Consider the following 20,218-nt stretch of genomic DNA (forward strand, 5'->3'; position numbering starts at 1 on the left):
TTATAAACAGAGGTTGCTAGTGTCTTCTAAAAAATCTATGAGAGAAACAAACATATCAACATAGCTCAATATGAAATTATGACAGGATACATGCACACATTCACATTCTACATGATTCATATATTTCCTGGATGTATGTTATAACACACATACATAAAAGCAAGATTTGGCTGGTTAATAACACTAACAGGAAAGAGGTTGAATATATGCCAGCTGCTTACATCACCCTGTTGCGTAATTTCAGACCATGCATGCTAGGAGATGGAAAGAAAGAGTTAATCCCCTAAAGCACACAGTTGCTCAGGAACATTCAGGCGTGACTGGTGTTTTTTTTTTTCATTTCTTCCGAAGGTGCAGTTACACAGCAAGCACCTTAGAAAGCTAGAGCTATTGTTAGTATTGGAGGGGTGGTTCTGTTCAGGAAATAATAGACAGGTAATGGCTGCCTCCGATTCAAGTTGTCCTGAAGAGCTGGCTGAAGATCTGGCAGTTCAGGATCCTGTAGTAAACGGCTCACCAATCTGTGAAGAAAAATGTGGGAGTAGAGAATTGAAAAATGAAGGAACATCTCTTATGGAACTTGAAAGCAAAGATCCATGTCACAGTGAACCAGGCCTGGGAGACCACCTGTCTGAAAACGAATCATCCAAGGACTGCTCACCCAGTATCTTGAGAGAAAGTCACCCAGAAGAGAAGCAGGAGGAGGAGGAAGAAGTGCTTTGTGATTTCTGCCTAGCAGAAAAGGTGCAGGCAGTAAAATCCTGCTTGACCTGCATGGTAAATTACTGCCAGGATCACTTGAGGCCTCACCTGGAGAATGTCAAACTACAGAGCCATAAACTTATGGATCCACTAAAGGACATTGACATACAGAGCTGCAAGACCCACAAAAGGCATCTCAGCTGGTTCTGCCACAGTGACCTAATCTGTATCTGTGAGGAGTGTCTTTCTGATGGACATCAAAACCACCAAACTGTAATCTGTGGGATAGCCAGGAAAGAAAAAGAGGTAACAATTGAATATAAGTTTATGGTTAATATGATATGTAGGAGAATTGTCACAGCCTGGTCAGTGCTTGGAAATAAGAGGCCAGAGAGTTCTTACTTTCACACTTAGCCTTTCGTAAGGTCATTTGCATGGACATTAGGGACTAAGTCACAATGAGTTTCCCTATTGTTTCTTGGGTTGTGACTTAGCGGAACACATGAATCTAAATACTCATTTATGCATTTTATGCAGCTTTATGTATAAATCCTGCCTCTGTGGCTTATTCCATGAATCATGCCTTAGCATGCACTTAGGCTTGTTCCTAAATGAACATGAGAGAACTATGTTATACTGGGATTTCATGAATTTGCAAGTGGGGTATTATGAAATAAAAGCTTCCTAGTGAAAGAGGATTGAGTTTTTTTTTTCAATAGGGAGAAATCCTGATGAGCAGAAGGACTTTCCTACTTTCTATGAGAAACTGACTGTCATGCCAAGCATGACATCTGGTATATTCAGACTACTTATGAAACACCTGGATTTTGCTTAGTTCCTATTGACTAAGGCAATCGGCATTTGACTGATTCTCAGGCACAGTGGAGGAATTTAACTATTTTATGATACTTCTTGGGACTAATACCAAAGGTTACAGCCAATTTTATTTCCTGTAGGAGAACCCTGGAATTATATCCACATGTGGTGGTTCTTGCTGTATCATTATAAATTCTTCCTTTGTGCAGAAAAGCTAAAAATGCCCTCAAAAATGGTCAAAACTGAGCACAGCTCTTGGTGACTTCCAAGATACAATTGTGCAATTTTCCTGGCAATATTATGGGAGTGGTTTGTCATAGCTGCTCCTATGGTTTAGTTTTCCCTACCTGAGATTCCTGATCCTGCTTAGTTTCTAAACTTAGAGAAGTTCAGCTCACTTCCCTTTTTGAAAGGCAATCCAATATTTTTTTTTCACCCAGCTATGCATTTCAACTGAGTGCACATTTTTCTTAACAAACCTTTGCATCTCTGCATCATTGCAAAAGCAAACAGAGAACAAATTTCTTCACTGTCTTGTAAATATGGAGTTTGAAATAATTTCTCTCTGAGGTGGGTTTTTTCTATGTTTGCTTGAACTTGAATTCAGTTTTGAACAAACAAGCATGTCTCCTTCTCCTATAGGGTGTTCCTTTTTATGTCCCAGTTTCCACAGTGAAACATTTCATGCCTGAAGCATAGATAATATGAAAACAGTTCCAAATGGTTATGAATCATATCTTAGGTGGAGAAATCAGGCATTTATAGCTGTCATAAATAAACGCCTTTTGTTGGTATAAACTTTTTACTACTTTTTCTGTTAATCTTCCTGTTTTGCAGGATAAAATTACTAGTACCGGTTATTTCTAAACCGGTTATTACTAAACAGAGTTGTGTAATATTCACTGTTGTTCCTCCACTTTATTATGCCTTAATCTCTCTTCTTTTGCTGTCTTTCACCTCAAGGGAGTAAAACCTGACAGGAAATTGGAATCCTTTTCACAATATCTCAATCCTGTTTGGGACAGAATTTTGTTTCATTTTGATTATGCTTATTTAATAGTGTAGTCTGTTCCAAATATAAACAATTAAAAGAGCTAAAATGTAGCTAAATTGCATTGTGTTGGTTATAAGATGCCACAGAATAACGATCAGTAGGACCTTCAACCTACTATTCTTCTTAGGAGCTTCTTGTGTGCAACTGGAAAGGAACAGTTACTCATACTTAACATATTAGATTGAGTGGATCACAGTAAAATCAACTGGAAGAAAAAAATGGGAGGAATAGACATGAAGAGACTGCAAAGTATTAGAGAACATATAGACATTACCTTCTAAATCAATGAGCAATCAACCAGTTTATTTTTTTAACTGGTTTGCAATGATAGTAGTAGATATGTCTAGTGACATTCTCCAGATAAGTATTTTTTTAAAAGTTGAATTTTGGGGAGTTTAAGAGGCTGGGTGCCTTAAGCTTTTAAAGGACTTAAAACAAATTTGTTCACCCATTAACTGTTTGAAGGAGGAAATTCCTGTAATAACATTTTTTAATACAGGATTTTGGGATGGCAGTACCTTCATTTATATATTTTTCTTAAACATTGATGTGGAATTTGTGTATCATAAATGTGATACTGAGAGCAATGAAGTCAATGTCCCTTCTTTTTCTTTTATCATTCAACAAATAAAATATTTTCTGTAGAAAAGTTATTCCCCTATTGCTATATGGAATGAAAATATGGGGAATGGAAAACTGGACATCTTGCAAATGGGATAATAATCAATGTAAAACAACTCTTTTGTCTCTTCCATTGATAATCTTCATGCTTTATTGAAAATGGAAGAAGGCTAACTTGATCACCATAAGAGAGAGTGTTTAAAATCCATTTTTCTCTTCTTTGTAGGGCTTGTCAATACTTTAGATCAGTGTTTCTCAACCTTGGAAGCTTGAAGATGGGTGGACTTCAACCCCCAGAATCCCCCAGCCAGCACTGCTGGCTGGGGGATTCTGGGAGTTGAAGTCCACCCATCTTCAAGCTACCAAGGTTGAGAAACACTGCTTTAGATTTTCCCTTGGTCACTGTTTCTGGAAATGTTTTGAAGCAGAAGGATGGGTCCAGTCCTGTTTATGGCATTTTAACTATATTACCTATTTGTGAAACGTGTATAATTCCAAGTTCTAAGGGCAAACTATAGAATTTAGTTATCGTCAATAGACAATTTTAAGGACTGGAACACAATCTTTACTTCAGATTATCATACATGGTTTGGTCTGATTAAATTCCACAGAGAAATATCTTTTTTTTTCTTTTTAATTAGCTAAATATAAAATAATAAAATTACACAAAATTATAAAAGGAGGAAAAAAACTGGAAAAGGATACAAAATGTAATATTTACAACATATATTTATTAATAAATGGAAACTGTGATTCATTACATTCATGGTTGATGTATGTTAATCAATTCTGCAAGCCACTAAATAGTTGGAGCCATATGTTTGTGTTTCCAACGTCGAACAATATGTCTTTTGATTATGTGTTCATTTTCTCTGTCCAAAAGTCACCTCCCGAGATAAATCTCAAGATTGAGTTAATACATGTAATTGCTTCTTACCAAAATGGAACAATATATTTAAATCAAGCATTCGTTTCACTACCTCTCCAAAAACATAAATCGTTATGATAGTTTCTGCAATACTGTTTCTTATTTAAAAGAAAGTGATCTGAAAATCTGTTGAAATGTTGGATTTTTAAAAAATGTCCCTTTTATTCATTTAAGTAAAATGTACAAGCAAAAGGGGCAAAAAGAAAAAAGAATACATATATATACTTACAGGAATTGAGAAAAAAAATTAAAAGGCAAAAAAAAAAAATCAATAAAAGGAGCATTCTGGTGCTCATTCTCTGTTTCATCCCCTACTTTTAATCCTTTCCCAGACTCTAATTATCGCTTGGATACTTTTCATAGTTTACTTTGGAGATTATTACTCATTTCTGTTTGGACCATTGGAATCTCTAATTATCTTTGTGTTTCAACTCCCAGCTTTAAAGCAAGAGTTTACAGAACTCACATTCTAGTTTATGCCATTAATGTGCCTGGATAGAACAGAGGTGTCAAACTCAAGGCCCGGGACACAGATTTTAGAATTTAGAAACAGTGAAGGACTGGCCCACAGTGCTTCTGCCAGTGAAAACAGGCTCCTGAGTTCCGTTTATGGCTGCCACGGCCTCCTGCAACCCTCTGCCAGTGAAAACGGAGCTGGCCCTCCCCAGCTCTGTTTTCACTGGCAGAAGGTAGCTGAAAATGGAGCTCGGGAGCCTGTTTTCACTGGCAGAGCGCTTGAGCCACCACAGGCACCCCCAACAGGAGTGATGTCGAGCTGGACACGTTCACTCTGGCCACACCCACCTGGCCCACTGACACAACCCTGATGTGGCCCTCAATGAAATTGAGTTTGACATCCCCTGGGAAAGAGGATATCAGAAACTACCAATGACTTTATGATTCTGTGGTACATCTATGTGTGCATATAGCACTTAAAAGTCATTTTTACTCTCTATTGAAGCAGCAAAGCTGTAGTTTGTATCAGGTGCTTCTTTTAGCAGCCATAGAACATTTTGTAATTCAGCAAATAGTGACATATGCAGTTGCACAAAGAAAATTTAGTATAAAAAGAATGTCAGCTATGATACTTGGTTGCAAAGGATATGAATTGTTTTAATATAAAATTGGTTGTAGTGGCTTATTTTTCCACCTACTGTTGATGGTTTAGTTTTAAATCACCCTTATATGTTAGTTCCTGTTGCCTAATTGCTGGTTTGGATGACAATCCTTTTATTTTGATAAGTACTTCATGGTATTGATCAAATCATCATCATCGTCATCATCATCATCATCATCATCATCATCATCATCATCATCTTTTAATAACCCAATAATCCCTTATGGGGTGGAGTCTGGGCAACTGAATGGAGCTAGCAGAGTGTTTCCTGGCCTGATGCCCTTCCTGTCACCACATGGTATTGATCAAATAATATGGTTGCAATAATATGTTAATTAAATATGATAATTCAGTAGCAAGGCTTGATCAGGGAGTATCATCAAATTGTAAGTTTTGGATTGCATCAAATTAATTCTAATGGAATTAATTTATACCCCACCTCAATTCTACTGGATTTTGGACAGTTTTTAAGAAAGTACAACCTCATTCAGAATGACTAACACGGATGACTTTTCTTACAGACCAACCACACCCCAATCTTATCTACATCAAGTGTTGGTTTATTACGCTTCACTTTACCTAACTTGTCTGGCTCCATACAGAAGCAGTTTTCAGTCTGAATGTTCATGAACAAAAATGAACTCATTCATGAGATTTCAACAGCTGTTATGTGACTTCTCTCCATGTATAACACCTGGTTTATCTATCAACAGTGTGAACTTCTTCAACATCAAGAAGAATATGATTGGAAATTGAAGTCAGCTGAAAATGCAATTGTTAAATTGGAGAAGAACTCAGAGTCTATAGTGGTAAGAATTAAAACAGAGCATCTCTGTTCATTAGAGATTCAGCCCTTGGCAATGATAGAAATGACTTGTGTGCTTTAAAAAGTCTTCCATATACTCATTGCTTGGCAAAAGGTATACTTGCAGACAGGTGGTTTTTTAATAGATCCAGTTGCCCCACAAATAGATCGGATATGAACTAGTTTGAAGATTATAGGTGCTGCACCAGAGATTTAGGATAGCCATTCCCTAGAATCTCCCAGGGGATATCCATTTGGGTTAGAGTGGTATAGGTTTAGTCTTGCAAAATTCTATCTATATGGTGCAAATAAAGAAAACTTTGGCTGGATTGTTCCAGGTCATTCTTGAGCTGGGCATAACACTCTCCAAGGCATTATTGGAAATTACAGTGCTTGCATTCAGGCTTATGTGACAGCCTCAGATCAGACATCAGTGCTGGTGGTCTTTGAAGACCTCTGTTGACTTCCCTAGAAAATCTGATGAGGATGGGGACATTATTTGAATATTTTCTTATAGAAAAATAGACTATATTTAAGCACTGTTGTTATTTCTTGAACCCTTTGAAAAGAAAACATAGGAATTTTTCAGTTACTGTTGAGAACACTAGGCCCATGTCTGCAAAATACAGCTGTTGGCTGGTTGAGAATGGTCAATTCATGGAGTTCTTTCATTTCCTTCATTTCATTTCCTTCATTTCAATAACTCCCTTATTTCTGTGCAGACATTTTGAGAGTTGTATGTAGCTACTAACAAAGAAAGCCAAATCTATTTAAAGCATTTAAACTGTCTGTCTGAACATACTGTCTGAATTATCTGAATTAATTCTTAAAGATTAGCAATTCCCAAACCTTTAAATGGGTAATAAAAATAGAGAACATAAACTTTGGGTAGGGTATTTTTTTTTAAGAGGGGGGATTGTTAAACCATTTGAAGATTTCATCTACTCATCCTTAGTTTTATTTTCATAGATTCCCTTTGGACTGTTTCTCGTTAAACTAATTTAAGAGTAACCAATGAATTCATTATCAACTTCTGGAAAGATCTTTAAGCTTCAGAACCCTCTGGCTACTTGAAAGCATTTGAAGGCTTTTAAAATATTCATTTACACGTTCAGCCAGAGAGACATCAGTGCAATATACCAGGGACATGTGTTAGATTGTACCAAATCCCAAAATGAATTGTGTGATTTCAATTCTACATGCCAAACTAAGGTTCTCCCCGTGTGTGAACAAAAACGAATCAAGACTTTTATGAAATCTTGCAAGCAACTAAACACTCCTGAAGGCTGCAGATAATGACAAAATTCTTTTATCTGCTAATCCAATGGTTATATCATTATAGACTGTTAAACGTCCCATAATGTTATAGTTAATACATAGCCTTGCATGTGTGATGACAATAGGTAAATATGTACATGTTATGCCACATTACAAACAAATCCCATTACGGCTTAGCATGACATATGAACCCAGCTAGCAGACTTATAAAAACACTATTTTGCTTTTCTCCGTATCCAAAGTGCCAGGAAAGAAGGTAGAGGGGTAGACAAAGGGACAGGGGGTGACTAACGGATTTATCTTTCATTTGCAGTGCTATTTATTAATATAAGGTTATTTATAGGGTTCATCGGGGACTTTCAAAGTTATAGTTTTGCACAAAGGAAACTGATTTATATGTCATTCTTTTCTCTGTGCCCTTTTGTAATGCAAGTTTTCATATTTTAAAAATTTGCATTTAAGTTTTTCTGGAAGGAACATTTAAGGCTAGTTTCATACTTTACATTCTAAAGTCAACATTAATGACATTTAGCACAAGGATTTTATAGTTACCCTTGCATTACTTTACAAGATTCATCTGTACAATATCTGCAGTTTTTACTGGAATTTCTCATTAAATTCCTCCACCCGAGGTGAGGAATGAGTGAACCTTTCACCTCCAAATCTATAAAGACTCCTCTAGAGCAATGTCGATGTTTATGCAGTTTGGCAAGGTTTATCTCACAGACTGCACAGTCCTTCCCGCAGTCATTGTCTAATGTCATCTAACTGTAATGAAAAACAGAAAACTTATAACAGCTTTCTTTGAAAAAAGAAATCAGCATTTGAGGAAATATTTTATTCCTTCAGGAGCGTTTACTGAGCCTGCAGTTTAATCCCAATCTTCTAAAAAGGAAAACACAATAGCAATTTTTGGGGATTTCCAGGGTTAGCCAATCGCAAGTACCAAACTTCAGTTTTTAAAAATCTAAACCAAATGTCCTACTTTATTGTCATTTGTGAGACATTTAACAGCAAAGCTGGGCCCAATAGGTGAAAAGCTGAAGTTTCACCCTACTGAAAACTCTTTGGGCCTATACATTCTAACCACCCTTCCTGCCATGATATAGTTGCTTGGTAGTTGCAGCGACAAACATTTGTGTTCCAAGGAATGCTTTTATTTTTCATCTTCCCTCATATTTCCATTGTATGAAAAATAGAGTTGCTAAATCCTGTGTGCCTGACTGGCAAACATAAATGAAAAAAAAATGATAAAAATATAAATGATGAAAATATATTTCACAGTGTCCTTTCCAGGCTCTAGAATTTTGAGGTATGTAAGTAGGGAAACCAGTCCATCCCATCTATTATATTTTTGCATATGTCTGTAGGTATGCATGTCTATAAAAACCTTTTACCTATTAGAGATAAATGGACCACTGCAGCAAACATTTCCTGCTTGCTTCCTTGGTCTACCAGATTCTACCAGATTCTACCAGATACCAACCTTTAGCCACAGGCAATCCTTCTTTCCTCCTTTTCCTAGTCCTAGGACATAACTTTTGTCCTCTATTTTTAAAAGCAGAATCTTTTCTTCTACAGAAGAGGACAAACTGGCAGGATATCATTTTTGCCAAGCACTAATATAAGCATCCATCCTCAGGAAGGTGCTGCCAGAAGGAGGCATACTAGGGAAATCTGTAATTTATATGACATGTTGCTAATAGTCTGGAGTAATGTAGGATAATTTAATGTAGGAGAAGTCTAGCTAGGAAAATAAAGAGGCTGTTTGCCACTAGAAGTTTGTCTGGAACAATTCTAGTCAGGCTAAATTTTCCATTGATTGATTTCTTTTGAATAACACTCCATCTTGCAAATTGGATGAAAAACTGGGAAGCCACGTTCAATTTTGCTGTATCTACTAAGAATATACTAAGAATGCACTAAGACAGAATACACTAAGGCCGAAGCTTGCCACCACATCTAGACACAAACTGAGCAATGTGATGTATGCAGTATAATGCAGTGAGACATGTGCAGATCTGTACATTGGAGAAACAAATCAACCGCCTCATAAATGCATGGTACAACATACAGGAGGAGAACAAATTCATCAGGACAAGATTCAGCAGTCCATCTACATTTGAAAAACAAAGGTCACTCTTTTGAAGTCCACATTCTGAACAGAGAGGACCACTGGTTTGAAAGAGAGGTAAAGGAGGACATCTATGTTAAAATTGAACAACCCTCTCTCAACAGAGACACCACCTATTCCCTGTTTACAACACAGTGCTTTCAACAGTTCCAAGAAAGTTCCACACCCATTTGCATTCTGATTCAGGTGACCCTGAGGGTACAGAAAAACCCCTAAGTGGCCTCAATGACTCTCAGAGAGTTCAGGGGTGAAATGCTCCTGGTTCGGACCGGATCGCCTGATCCGGTAGCAATGGCAGCGGGTGGTTCAGAGAACCGGTAGCAAAAATCCCTGCCCCACCCCATGCCCAGCTGAGCCACGTGATCATCAGAGGCTTTTAAAAATTATTTTTAAAAGCATTTTTTCTACAACCTCTTCGGCCGAAAAAATGCTTTTAAAAGTAAAAAAAAAAGTGTCTGATGATCGCACAGCTCATCTGGGATCGTCACAGGCTTTTAAAAGCATTTTTTTCTACAACCTCTTGTTGTAGAAAAAAATGCTTTTAAAAGCCTGTGACGATCCCAGATGAGTTGCCTGATCGTCAGAGGCTTTTAAAAGCATTTGTTTCTGCAACTCTTAAGGTTATAGAAAAAAATGCTTTTAAAAGTAATAAAAAAAAAAAGGTGGCCATGCCCACCCAGTCACATTACCCCCCCCCCACCAAGCCACGCCCACAGAACTGGTCGTAACAAATTTTACATTTCACCACTGAGAGAGCTAATGACTGACCTTCAAAGTGCTAACAACCAGATGACTGCAAGGAATATAAATCCTTCCATTCCCCACAATTCAGTCAGAACTGAAGAATTGTCAGAACTCCTTCTTGAATCAAAAGTGAAACATCTTCAAAAAAGAAACCCACAGAAAGTCCAGTTGCCTTTTGAAATAGCACCTTTGGGTCATTTTGCTGTACAATATATTAGGCATTCTGGATCTGGCTATAGGTTTGTTTGATTCACATTCATTTAGAACAGAAAGGAACACCAGAAATTGGTTAACAAGTAGCAACAACTATCTGATATTTGGTGTTGTGGATATTGAACATTTTACAATATTCCTATTTCTCTTCTGTTCTGATTTTGTGTATACATGTGTATATGATCAAATCCTCCATGTCTTTTGCTTGTAGATCAAGCTTACCAAATGACAGAACAAAGATAGCAAACAAATTAGAGTTCAAAGACTGAATTCCTTGCTACTTTCTGAGGTGCTGGAGGATGTCAGGGATCAGGGCTTCAGGGAGGCAAGTCTTTCCCACTCTTTTCCACCGCTTGTGCTTTTCAGTCACTGAATACGCTTCTTTCTTTAATGCAAAGATCATCAAGAGTGATTGCTCTATGTTTTCTACTGCAGAATAAAAAACAATTTATTCTTCCTGCAAAATGGAGGGTGGATTTACTTTATTAATTTAAAAGAACTACTGAGAAACTTTAATTTGGCAGACACAATGGAGAACATCCAGGGGTGGTTGTTATAGCCACAGGCTGAAAGTTCTTTATACTTGCTACAGCAAGTTAGCATTTGATGAGTTATTCTTTATAATAACTTCAAACATAAGATAGGTAAAGGTAAAGGTTCCCCTCGCACATATGTGCTAGTCATTCCCGACTCTAGAGGGTGGTGCTCATCTCCGTTTCTAAGCCGAAAAGCCAGCGCTGTCTGATGACAATTTTGTGGTCATGCGACCAGCATGACTAAATGGTGAAGGCACATGAAACACTATTATCTTCCCACCAAGGTGGTCCCTATTTTTCTACTTGCAATTTTACATGCTTTCGAACTGCTGGGTTGGCAGAAACTGGGGCAAGTAACAAGAACTCACTCTGTTATCTGGCACTAGGGATTTGAACCGTCGAACTGCTGACCTTTCTGATCGACAAGCTCAGCGTCTTAGCCACCGTGTCCCCAAAACATAAGTTACTATTAAAGTAATAATAGTTTTCTTTCTCATTTAGTGGGATGTTACAAGTGAATTGATGTACTATAATGATGGCATGCATAATAGTAAGTTAATACTTGGGAAATAGCTGCTGTGTTTACATAGAATAATTTCTTCTTGAATGTGGCTTATTTTTTTCCCTGTCAGCTTATCTTATGCATCTAAAGGACATTTTGAGTGGAACATGACTGGAAGGACTGCATGGTTATGGGTACAGCTTTACGATTTACTGCATGGTCAATTTAAAATGTCAAACAGATCAGCTTTAAGGCTTTGCAACAAAGGTGGCTTCTGTTCTTGCAGAATTCAATATCTGAAGTGAAACTCTTGGTGGAAGAGAAGTTTGAGGAGCTGCTCCAAGCTGTCAAGGCAACCCATGCCATTGTGCTCACTTTTCTGGAGGAGAAAGAGCGTGCTGCAGTTAATCATGCAAATGGAATAAAGATCTACCTTCAGAACCAACAAGTGACAATGGAGGAATGTAGGAAAAGATTGCAGAAGATGGCCACTCACACTAATGATATCATCTTCCTAAAGGTACCTTAAATGATAATAGCAAAAATGTTTAGATCAGCCTTCAATGACTGTTTGTCTTTCTTGAATATTTTGGGTTTCAACCATTAAAGTTCTCTCACTGAAAGTTCTGGGAGCTGAAACCCAATGCATCTCATTTGTACATCATTTGGAAAGGTTGTTTTGGATTAATTTATTTGTTGGCCTTTTCACTAACTATCCTGTATCAGTATTGGTGTTCACATAAAACACAGCTGCTGCTCTGAATCTATAACTGGCCAATGTGAGTAGAAGAGTGGTACAGCATGGTGTGATGTCATGAACCAAACCTCTTGATTTGAATATTTTCATTTGATCTTGAAATGAAAATGTGAAAGGTGGGGGGGGGTTACGTCATGATAACACAATGCACAGGGTTCTTCCTCCTAGCCTTTCCTCCCAGCCATTGTCCAAGCAATGTTCTTATCTCTTCTATATATCTGTGCATATTTAGGAATACTGTGAATTCAAGAAGCATCTGGGAGATGATACATTGCCCAGTGTGTATATTGGCTTGAAAGACAAATTATCAGGAATCCAAAAGGTGATCTCTGAATCCACTGAACAGCTTTTACAATTACTACAAATTTCTTATAAGGAAAAAATGCAGAAGTTTGCCAATGATGGTGAGTACCCATCCATCCATCCATCCATCCATCCATCCATCCATCCATCCATCCATCCCATCCATCCATTCATCTTTAATTTACATGTTTATTCATTTCAATCAATTTTAAGGCTATTCACTTATCAACAGTTCTGATCCTGACAATTCATTAATTCTTAGTCACACTGAAAAATTCTTTCCTTTCTTCCATCTATATAGAAGATGCTGGGATAAAAACAACAGTGGCTGCAATTGTTCCATCCAAACATCGCCTGTCAGCTCCAGAACCTCAAAGTAGGAACGACTTCTTAAAGTGTAAGTTATTGTCCAATCAATTTTTGGTGCAAAATTTGAAAGAATGAAGAAAGCCTTGCAGAATCAGACCAACAATATTGGCTTATCTGAAGACATCTGTGGGAAACTGACAAATAGGAGATATGTACAATTATGCCTTCTTGGGAAATTCATGGGCACGCTGAACACTGAACTTAATATATAGTTTTTATAAGAGCAGCCATTGATTCATTCTGATCAATTCCCTCTTATGTTTTATTTTCTGTTATCATTTATTGTTATGTTACCTCACTTCGATATATCAAACATAATCATTATAATAAGCAGTAAACACAAGCTAATAAGGCTGTGTGAAGCATTTGAAAGGAATGTATCTCAAACAGTAGTGGGTTGCTACCGGTTCACCCCAGTTTGGGCGTACCAGTAGCAGCGGTGGGAGGAGGCTCCGCCCACCCACCCAGATCAAATACAATCTGTGCATGCACAGAAGTTTCTGTGTCATCAAATACGGATGTCATCAAATATGATCTGTGCATGTGTGAGTGAACCGGTAGCAAGGGTAAATGAAACCCACCCCTGATCTCAAAGTATATTGATGCAAACAAAACATTCCTCCCCAAAGAGTTAAAGCAGCCATAATCTCTGAAATCTTGACACAGTTTCTTCCAAGGCTTCCCTACAGCCTCTGCTTGCTGGAATATATCCAGTTATTGTAGTGAGTATGGAAGATAGCCTTGAAGGACTACCCTAACTGATACATGGATATGTAGACAAGATTCAGCGAAAATTTTGCTTGGTGATTAAAAATGTTCAGGAAAGGTCTATGTTTCTTCTTTTGATGGCTAGTGTGAGGATATACTTATCCTTGACATTTCATGTGTTAATGGGGCTTCCATTTGAGGATCTGTGGCAGACTAGATAGGAATAGGATCAGCAATGCAGTGGTGAATTCTGGCAGGTGCTGCCTTTCTGGATAAAGGAGAGACATGAGATTGCCCACTTGCACTCTGGGCAATTACTTCTTGTAAGTAGACTGCAGGAACTGAGTTTTTTGTGGTTGACTCATGAATTGAATGGCTGAGAGTCAAAAGATTTCAATCAAGTTCACTGCTATGATGCAGTCTATATAGACACAAGGTTCGCACAAGCCTCACTTTCTTAAATAGTTTTATATATAAATCATTTACAGTTAAAGAGAAATTTTCTGAGTAGCAGGATAAGAGAATTCCACCTGATGAGTCAACATTCTTTTTGGACTAAAAAGGGGAAAAATTAACAACTTGGCAAAAGGCATATATATATGTATGTATGTATAATATATTTTAATATATGAATATTGAAATTTGGGACATAAGAACAAATGAAAGATGGGCTATATTTGGTTATAATATACAGAGAGAACAATGGGGAAATATGTGGGTGAAAGAATAGAAATCTTCATTATATTAATATCTTAAAGATAATTTTTTTACAAAATGATTTTCCATTGGTTTATACCACCAGAGAAATTATCTAGAATATATAAAGGAATTTCAAATGACAACAAGAATGACATTTCATAATACTGAGATGATGTGTAAATAAGCTAGAAAATTCTAGATTCAAATAAACATGGTGTTTCAGATTTTAAAGATTAACATACAATTGAGACCAGAGACTTTTCTTTTGGCATTAATAGACAATTGGAAAAAAGTAATGGAACTATATTTTGTGTACATGATAATTGAAGCAAGATTATTGTATGCAGAAAAATGGATCTCAAGATCGTTATATCCTGATATGGTGTTGTTCATGATACTCTGACAATTAATTGAGGGAAAACAGTGGTTTTGATGTGAGGTTCCTTATCTATATAGCAAAAGGTACATGGAAGCTGTTCTTAAAGCAAATCTCCTTCCATTATAGGCTACAAGTAAACATTTGCCTACCAATTTGACAAGGATCTTTTTTGTTCTTAAATTTATGGTCATTATGCATTCTGGAATAATCTATGGATGAAATGCAATTATATGCTGTTTAGATGTTGCTAAAAACAGGAAAGGAGCAATTCACTCTTTTTCTAGCTGCCTCAGAACCTGTTTCCACAACACACTTTGAATTCTCACAATTCTTCAGAAGAGATTTTGAGAGCATGCAGAGAACCACAGGGAACAGAGTAGGGGTGGTCTTCAAAATTTTTAGCAAGGGGTTCTCTGCCTGGTTACTGGGTGGGTGTGGCCATGGTGGGTGTGGCCTAGTCGGTCTGCACCATGGCGGGGGGGGATTTTTGCCCTCCCCGGGCTCTGGAGGCTTTTCTTGAGCCTCCAGAAGGGTGAAAACAGCCTCCCCAGGCTCCAGAGACCCTTCTCGAAGTTCTGGTAGGCCTGTTTTTCACCCTCCCTGAGCTTCCGCGCACGCCCTGCTCTTACCTGCATCCAAAACGGGCCGTGTAGGGGCTCCTGGGAGGGGTGGGCGGGGCAGGGCCCAGCCAGGAGTGGGATTTGGGGGTTCTCCGAACTGCACAGAATCTTAGCTAGAGGTTCTCCCAAACCCCTGCGAACCCCCTGCAGCCCACCCCTGGAAAGAGGAAGAAAAAGTCCCATTTTTCTACTACAATTCTACTATTGAATTCAATATTGAGTTCTCCTCAATGTGTGGCTCAAGGGAGCCAGAGGGTTAGTTTTATACAGACATTTATTAGAATAAAGTATTAGAACAAAAATCCTAGGAAAATGTTTTGGAGGAAAGAAACATTTCCCTTTGCTTTCTAACAGTTAATAAAATTATGTCAAGAACTTTTTTAAAAACTAAATAAATATTAATATAACATTAGTGATCTGACGTTAATCCAGTATTAGTTATTGAATATTGCTTTTCCCAGTACTGAAATATAGGGAACTATTACTTAAGCAAGCAAGTTATTTATTCCAAGCAAGTCTGCAAAAACCATACTGATTTTACATGCCAAGCCAAGATGTTCTCTAAGTTTCCACCTCTGTCCAATATATGAACGAGAACCAGTGGAAAAATATACTAGCCATCGTGTGTATTTTAATATTTTTAACCAGCAGATATAGCTACAACCTAAATATTGTCTGACAAAGATTAAAAAAAAAGTGAGATTCTTCCAAGTTCTATATATTGTAGACAAAATTACTCCTGTTATAAAATCTAATTAGATCTTTTAGGTGTAGTATTCTATCATATTTAGTGCTCAATTAATTATGTCTAGCTTTTTAAAAAAATGTATCTATTTTTTGTGCAGATGCTTGCTTGGTAACCTTTGACCCAGATACTGCTCATCGCTATTTGAGGCTTTTGGATGACAACCACAAGATCGCCAATACCACGCCCTGGGAGCACCCGTACCCAGATCACCCAGAAAGATTTGCACACTGGCGCCAAGTCTTGTCCAATCAAAGCTTATATATGGGTCGTTATTACTTTGAAGTCGAGATATTTGGAGCTGGTATTTACATTGGCATGACAAACAAGAGCATTGACAGGAAAGGCTCAGAGAGCAACAGTTGCATCTCAGGGAATAACTTCTCCTGGTGTATTAAATGGAACGGCAAGGATTTCTCAGCTTGGCATGTTGATGTGGAGATGCCTTTGAAATCCCAGGAATTCAGCAGAATAGGGGTCTACCTAGATTACCCCAGAGAGACACTCTCCTTTTATGGCATCGCTACTGACTCAATGACTGTCTTGCATACTTTTGAATGCAAGTTTAATGAGCCTTTATATCCGGCCTTCTGGCTATCAAAGAAGGAAAACAGCATTCAGATTGTTAGGTTGCGAGAAGAAGCTGAGCAGGATCCAGAAGCTTCTCTTCCTTCCACAGGAGAATTGGCTTCCAGTAGTTTAGAGACACATGACTAAAGCAATGCACAGTTGAAACTGTTAACTCAGAACCTAGTCATTATCTTTGTTATACAAAGATCCCCAACACTGGTCAGTTGGGGACTCTTTGTAGAAGAATCCTATTGAAAAATTGTGTTTTATATACTTCAGGTTGCGTATTACCTCTGTGAATATTACCTCTCACTGAGAGAGAAAAAAGTAAATTATAAAAATTCTCCTGTTTTTAAGTGAAAGTATTGAAAATACTTATTTGCAAAATCAACTGCTTTCTGATTGTAAACTTCTAACGGGTGCATTCAAAATAAGAACCAAATGGCTGTTAACATAACACTGCTATGTATTTAACAGATTAACAGAGTTGGAAGGGACCTTATAGGTCATCTAGTCCAACCCCCCACTCAAGCAGGAGACCCTACATCATTTCTGACAAATAGCAGTCCAATTTTTTCTTGAAAGTCTCAAGTGATGAAGCTCCCACAACTCCTGAAGGCAAACTGTTCCATTGGATGATTGTTCTCACTGTCAGAAAGTTCCTCCTCATTTCTAGGTTGAATCTCTCCTTGGTCAGTTTCCATCCATTATTCCTTTTCTGGAATACAGCTTTGGAAAACAGTTTGATCCCCTCCTCTCTGTGGCAAATATTGGAACACTGCTATCATGTCTCCCCTGGTCCTTCTCTTCACTAGACTAGCCATTCCCAGTTCATTGTATTGAAAGAATAAGGACAATTTATCTATATATACAGTCACTCCTTGCCCAATCCCCCTGTACTGCCTACGCTTTAAAAAATACAAGTCAGATGTATTGATCAAATCAGATTTTAGAACAATTGGTGTCCTCAAATCACTTTTGCTGTAGGGAAATAATTGTATACATAAAGATAAAAAGAATTGGCATTACCCACAATGGAGGAATGGTTGGTGAAGATGATGGAACTTTCTGAGGTGGCTAAATTAATTTCTTTGATCAGAGAAAAGATACTTATCTATATTTATTACTGATTGGAAACCTGTTATGGCCTTTTGGGCAAGGCAGAAAAAAATGAATGTACTGTATGACTTATGTTTTTCATGATTAGATAGAATAAATTATAGAAAGAAGAGGGTCATATTGTAACCATAGTATATGAAATAGATTTATAATTGTAATTAAACTACTGTAAAGAAGATCAGAAACCATTCTTTGTATATTTTTTGTATTTATGTTTCCTCTGCTCAATAAGCATATTGAGCCCACTTAGAGAGGGTTGTAAAAGCACTATGAAGCCGTATATAAGTCTAAGGGGTATTGCTATTGCTATATTGTATCTCAATGAATACACAGGTATATTATAACCCATACTGTGAAAGAGAGAGAATTCAATGTGTATATTTAAGGAACAGTTAACAGTTCAGTCCATAGAAGTAGCTCTTTTATTATCTGAACTAGTCAATGAGTATTACAATTGCCTATGAAAGTTAATAATGTCTACCATATCAGCATATGGAATGAATTTTGGTGATGTCTCTAGGCAATCTAGCTCAGATGAGTTGTTATTCTGATATTGGGTGCTTGATCGTTCGTGACTGCTTACAATGCCCCAGTATCAGGGGTGAAATTCAGCAGGTTCTGACAGGTTCTGGAGAACCGGTAGCAGAAATTTTGAACAGTTCGGAGAACCGGTAGTGGAAATTTTGAGTAGTTTGGAAAACTGGCAAATACCACCTCTGGCTGTCCCCAGAGTGAGGTGGGAATGGAGATTTTACAATATCCTTCCCCCAGGAGTGTGGAGGGATTGGGGATTTTGCAGTATCCTTCCCCTGCCACGCCCACCAAGCCAAGCCAAGCCAAGCCAAGCCATGCCACGGCCACCAAACCAAACCACACCACGCCCACCAGGCCACAGAACCAGTAGTAAAAAAATTTGGATTTTACTACTGCCCAATATTATCTGTCTTCATGCTATCTTGCTTTATGAGTCTGAAACTTTCTAGCATTGCCAGTCAGTTTTGTGACACATATGATGTTTGCAACAATTAGGATTCAAGATTCTGGAGGATTATGAGCATATGTCTACGCTAGATCGATGACTACAGCTTTGACACAAGCTTTAAGGTGGTGCCGGAAGAAAACTGCCTGATATTGGGAGCACAGCTAAATTCTCCAGTGATCGTATGACATTTTGATGTGTACATGCTGCAAAGATGTACAATCAACATAGAGACTATAAAGGAGGCTCTATTTAGAATATCTATTTTGTCTGGTTAAAGAAATCTGTTACTAACATGTAATTGTAATTACATATTACTGCTTCAGATATTTTAAAGGGTCTCTTAATGTTGGAATGAGAAGTTGACATTCTCTATTGATTTTTAAAACCCTCTTAAACCAGAATGTTTGGTTTCAGTTACTATTTGTTTCTATTCTGACTTAATCAGATTCTGCAAAGTTTCGGATTGGTGAACTGATTAGCTTTTATAAATGGAGTTATTCATTTCCAAGATAGTCTTGTAATGGATACATTTGTGTGGGCAGGATTGTTGATAAGGAGTAACAATGAAGAATGTGTTTAAAAAGTGATAAAAAACAAATGACCTCAGTAAACCTTCAGATTATTCAAATTACGAATAATCAAAAAGTTGGGTTAAAAGTAACATTTTTATAAATGCTCAAAAGATATTTGTTTAATATGTCACTAAATGAATTGAAAGCTGATAATAAATAAATATAATTTTATCATTAGCTAATTCTTTTTCAGTCCAAGTAGCATTTTAGGAAGATTTAGGAAGGCCTAATAACTCAGTTCTTTCTCACAAGGGGGCAGTGTTGTGCCATAATAATTGGTACACTTGCTATAATTGCAAACATAAATGTGAGAAATTTGTTTTTCAGTGCCTTAGAAGGCAAATTATGTATGTTCAAATGTATCTTAATGCTTTTGAATGGCTCACATTTTTTTTCCAGGCATGTATTTTTCAGGCTAATAAACTGAAGTTTATTCTAAATATTCTTGCTCAAGAAAAGAACTGGAATTCAAATGATATAGTATGGAGTGACATCTCCCTTTTTAAAATATTCGGCTTATACCAGAAAGGAGCACCTGCATTTCTCTTGAGCCCAGAATGCTTAGGTGGCAACCTTTTCAGAAACTGCATCTATTTCAGGATAGATCAAGTGTGGCTGTAAGAACACCAATCTCAGTCTACAATTGAACTAGGCTGCATCTGCCCTCATTTTTGTGATGTTTTCTTTGAATGGCTCTGGAAATATTAACTGGGTCAAAATCCAGATGCTAGTTTGGGAGGAAATGGCTGTTTCAGAAAAGCAGCAGTGTCTTCCAGGCCCATTCTAGACACAAAATGGGGTGATCCCTGAAAGCCCTAAGACCATCTTCTAAAGTCCCACTTTGATTGATTAGGTTGCATTTTCTTATATATTTAAAAGGTTATGGAACTTCAAAAGCACTGAAGAGGATATTTTAATTTTTTTTACACAGTTATCCAATATGTG

General features: G+C 37.4%; 1 protein-coding gene across 1 annotated transcript; it reads left to right on the top strand.

Annotated features, from left to right (window-relative positions):
* The first annotated feature begins 242 nt into the window (after positions 1–242).
* On the top strand, positions 243–17,904 carry TRIM16 (tripartite motif containing 16). The gene is made up of 6 exons (XM_034408377.3): positions 243–1,008; positions 5,952–6,047; positions 11,737–11,970; positions 12,440–12,611; positions 12,812–12,907; positions 16,131–17,904. The coding sequence occupies exons 1-6, from the start codon at positions 439–441 to the stop codon at positions 16,745–16,747; spliced, it is 1,785 nt and encodes a 594-aa protein (XP_034264268.2). The 5' UTR covers positions 243–438; the 3' UTR covers positions 16,748–17,904.
* The last annotated feature ends 2,314 nt before the right edge of the window (positions 17,905–20,218 follow it).

Source organism: Pantherophis guttatus, chromosome 2 (assembly GCF_059756535.1).
Source record: "Pantherophis guttatus breed Tessera chromosome 2, ASM5975653v1, whole genome shotgun sequence".
NCBI lineage: Eukaryota > Metazoa > Chordata > Lepidosauria > Squamata > Colubridae > Pantherophis > Pantherophis guttatus.